Below are 4,434 nucleotides of genomic sequence, written 5' to 3' on the forward strand. Positions count from 1 at the left end.
ACTTGTGTTATTACTTCACAAGATACTTAACTTCTCAGACAGAATAAAAAGTACCTAACTCAAATAATGTAAGGTCAGATTCCAATTAAAGTTATTAAGATGATTTTAAGTTAACATTGAAATGAAACTAAACCATTTCTAAATTTTAGCCTTTAGGTTATAGGATTGAACCTTGTATTATAATAATTAAAGATGTGTAATTATTGTAATTTTGTCATTATTCATTTGATACTATCATATTATGATATAAGACAGATATAATTATATTATAAAGGCAAGTTAAGCCTTAATATAATTTTATTATGTATTTGAGAGAATAGAGATCCTCCTTTTATGTTCATTAATGAGGGAGAAGACAAAATAAAAAGAGAAAATCAAAGAAATTAAATTTATTAAATAGCCATAACATTATAATAATATAACTTAGAGAAGGTCCCAAACACGCCCAGCCCTATAACCTAGTATTTACAGTGTGGGCCGTTTAGCCTATATGTACATCGTGCGGGACGGGTATGATCACAGTTCACTTTATACCGGAGCACCCACTTCTTCCTGGTATGACCTCGTGAGATGTGCAGCAGCAGCGGTCAGCTGTCTGAGAGAATGCCGGAGACCCCTCAGGTGACGTCTGCACGCTGCAGCGGCACGGGCAGCCGACTCCCTCTCGTCCTCACCGTCGATGCCTGAGTCTCCAGCGGCACTGGAGGTCTCACTTTCCGTGTCACTCATGTCAGATATACGTCTGCCACGTTCGAGTTGCTCCTCAGCATCACCCGCCCACAGAAGTTCAGTCTTTAAGTTGTTCAGCATAGCGAATAGACTGAACGGATCGTCATCTCCCTCTTGTGGCAAATTCATCAAACGACTCGGTACTAGTACGGTTTCCTCCATAGTGTTGACCATTTTGACAAATTTTTCCATGTCATTCAAGATGCTTTGTTTTGAGAATTCTGTATCATCGTGCCTTGCGATTTTTCTTAATGTGTTCCTGTAACAATAGAAAATAAACATTAGTATTACGCAGTGCTAACAAAAACTTAATATTAAACTTTACTAAAAACTTAAAATATATTTTTTACTCATACTTGATAAAAATTTGGGAGAAGCACACAGCAATAAAATTTAACATTAAAATGTTGAAGACTTTGTTCAAGGAGTTGATGGAAATAAAATGTTGAGTTTTATAATAATACTGGTGATTAGGTTTCTTAATCAGATATTATGAAAATAATCACATGTAAAATAAAATTTTATTAAAATAAGTAATAACATGCATGGGTGTTAAATTATTGCATGTTAAGATTGTATGATTACACTTTAGGTATTCTTGTTACTATTCAAACATAAGCAACTTTAATGATCTCCATTATTGTTATCTTTGAATTTTTATTCTCATTATTATATTTGCATGCAACATGATAAGTGATAACTGTGAATGTATTTCATAAACCAATTGTTGCATCAGAAAAACTGAGATAAAGAATTATAAAACTGGAAAAATGCAGTTTGAATTTATACATTTATGAATGACTACAAAACGTTTAACGGTGGATTCGACCAAACTGGAGTAAAATTTTACTCGAGTACGGTTTCCTAATCTAAGAATAAGCTGGTTTTGCTTTTTCAAACTAGCAAATGTGTGTGTGTGTGTAATTGCCTTATTCTTGGATTGGAATCCAGGAATAAGGTACACAGACTATTTTAATGGAGTAAATATTAAACTGAGTATAGTTGCACAACAGGGATATGCTAGAGTAAATTGAAGATTGAAGAAGTAAAATTATTCTCAGGATACTCGTGTAACTTCAGTTTGGTCGAATCGGGTCTAAATGTTAAAAAAAATCCAAGTTTAGAGTTTAGTTCCATTCTGAAGTTACTTTTTAAGAAAAGTTATCCTTTTAAATAAATAAAAAATTATTATTTTAGTCAGATTAACATAATATTTTAGTGTTAAAGCAAAAAAGAATACTATTTTGTTAGCATAGTAGCCAGTAGGGTATCATAAATTAGAGTATAAGTAGAGTAGAATAAATTGACAAATAGTATCTTACGGATACACAGCCCCCAAATATTCTAAGTCTTCATTCAAGTAATGTAAGGGATAAAAACATGAAGTCATTCAGTTTATTATGCATCAAGAATATAATTAACAAAATTCTTAACATTTAACAGTTTATTCATACTTATCAATGGAAGGTTTATATAGGTATGCAAATTATGCTGTTCAACAAGGTAATCAACATTATCATCACTACTATCAGTTTGTTCTCATTGTTTTATTTCCATAGCTTATCACAAGCATTAAAATTTTAAAGGGATTTAAAAGCATAGAACACAATACTCTTAGCTCACTACAAATCATTATCTTGTTTTTATCCAGAAGTAGCCATGAACTTCTTTAACCCTTCAGCTAAACAAAAATATTACAGCACCTGCTGCATTGGTTATATTACGTCTGCCAAGAGCTACGACAAAAGTTTTGACCTAAATAAACTTTTTTATCGGTACCTCATGTTATAAGCTTATAAGAGATATTTATAATATTATGAAGAGCATATTACCATTAGGCATTAACCCGTCGATCATGGAAAAACGAGACACAAAAGAAATTTCTATTGTGTCTTGGTCACTGGTGATTGATTTAACTCATTAATCCCCAAGCCGCACCCGGCTGTCACATAATAATTGAAAATCTATTGTGTCTGCGATTTCCATAACCAAGGTACTGGCTGTCACATAATAATTGAAAATCTATTGTGTCTGCGATTTCCATAACCAAGGTATTACTGTTTACACGTTTTAACTTTAAATTTTAACCTTTTTAACAAAGATTTAAAGGTGAATAATATTATTTATTCTACTAAAGGATCTTAATCACGATGCATTATTTTATTGAAGGTTGAATATAACATTGATTGCGATATCAATTAACAGTTTTTCTTAGCATTTTGTCTGTTAGATGATAACATTTATTAGGTACCTAGTTAATACATCACGTTAATATTTAGATTCGAAGTACATAATTGATTTGACTTCGAGGATAATTTCAAAGGATACCGCTTGGAATTTTGGGGTTACGCCTGGCAAGCAACGCCCAATTCCTAACCTAAAATTCCGGTAAGTGATAACTGATAAGTCACAGATGCATAGTGACCATCAGTGGCCATGGATTTTCGTAAAGTTACGGTTATATAATTTTTGGAAGTTAGCGATCGTTTTAGCAATCTTATTGCTGCAACGCGTAACGTCAGTTAAAAATCAATGACCACGTCGACTTTACGATAAGAAAAAATCGAGACAAATCACAGCATCTCTGTGATTACAGCGGTTGCATCATATGCATAACGCAAAGAGAATAAAAGTTGTAATCCCATAATGGTGTTGGAAGAGTGAAAGGAATCGATTGAATCTTTAACTTTGTCAATTGATTGGTCAAACAAACATGACTAGCAAATTTGGAAATCTTTGAAGAATACTCGAAAGACAATCAATTAATAATTTCAAAGACTCAACGAGTAGCCATGAAGACCTTCTGACATAAATTTACGAACCTGCTAGTTTCTAATTTGCTCGAAATATCGGTGTTAAAAGCCATTTTTGATCGTAGATTTTAAACTCTGTTTTCACTGAACACACACGCCCTAGATTTTTCACTGAGTTGACGGTTTATATCAGCTTACGAAACCTCGCGAAATATTTAACTGAACACTATTTAGTTTGACAAAGCAGAGTTACGAACGACCGCCTCACAAGACTGGAGTTTGACGTTTGGCTGGTGGAGGTGGGGAGCGTTCACTTTTTATATGACGCGATCGTACGATGCGGGGGCAACAAAGTTTTAATTTATTTTGTTATCACGTTGAAAAACAAATAATAATGATTATGTATATTATAATCGATCACATGCGTGCTCTTTTTTAACTGTGAGTTTAAGTTACGCATAAAATTAGGCAAATATATTTATTTGGACCGGCAGTCACATACAACATTTTCTAACTAAGCGCGCCCACCGGATCACACCACATACGGCTTCTGCGATTGGTCGAATTTAAATTGTAGTAATCCGTGATTGGTTGGTGATATTTTAGGTTGCGCGCGACATTCAAAGAATAACGCACAATACGCGAAAATGCATACGGCATACCTACGTTGCATTTTGGCAAAGTTCCTTAGAATATAAAATTCTAGCGTATCTGGTACTTACTTATTGTAAACAGAAGTTCTATATTTTCTGAATATTATTAACTACTAGTTGACCCGGCAAACGTTGTTTTGCCATATAAATAATTTTTAATAATGTGAACAACCCTTATTACTCAGGGGTATGAAAAATAGATGTTGGCCGATTCTCAGACCTACTCAGTATGCTCACAAAATTTCATGAGAATCGGAGGAGTACTGGAACGAACATTGTGACACGAGAAGAATTTTATA

General features: G+C 33.5%; 1 protein-coding gene across 1 annotated transcript; it reads right to left on the reverse strand.

Moving 5' to 3' along the window:
• Positions 1-374: 374 nt before the first annotated feature.
• Positions 375-3,786, reverse strand: LOC121730405 (mid1-interacting protein 1A). The gene is made up of 2 exons (XM_042119431.1): positions 3,552-3,786; positions 375-988 (listed from the first exon to the last, which is right to left on the reverse strand). Exons 1-2 carry the CDS (start codon positions 3,593-3,595, stop codon positions 529-531), a joined length of 504 nt encoding a protein of 167 aa, XP_041975365.1. The 5' UTR covers positions 3,596-3,786; the 3' UTR covers positions 375-528.
• Positions 3,787-4,434: the final 648 nt, after the last annotated feature.

The sequence above is a fragment of the Aricia agestis genome, chromosome 9 (genome assembly GCF_905147365.1).
Source record: "Aricia agestis chromosome 9, ilAriAges1.1, whole genome shotgun sequence".
NCBI lineage: Eukaryota > Metazoa > Arthropoda > Insecta > Lepidoptera > Lycaenidae > Aricia > Aricia agestis.

Excerpts from the sequence above, each read along its gene's own strand:
- LOC121730405 (XM_042119431.1), bottom strand. The coding sequence starts at position 3,595 with ATGGCTTTTAACACCGATATTTCGAGCAAATTAGAAACTAGCAG. Across the intron at positions 989-3,551 it reads AGCAAATTAGAAACTAGCAG|GAACACATTAAGAAAAATCG; the intron begins GTTCGTAAATTT and ends CTATTGTTACAG.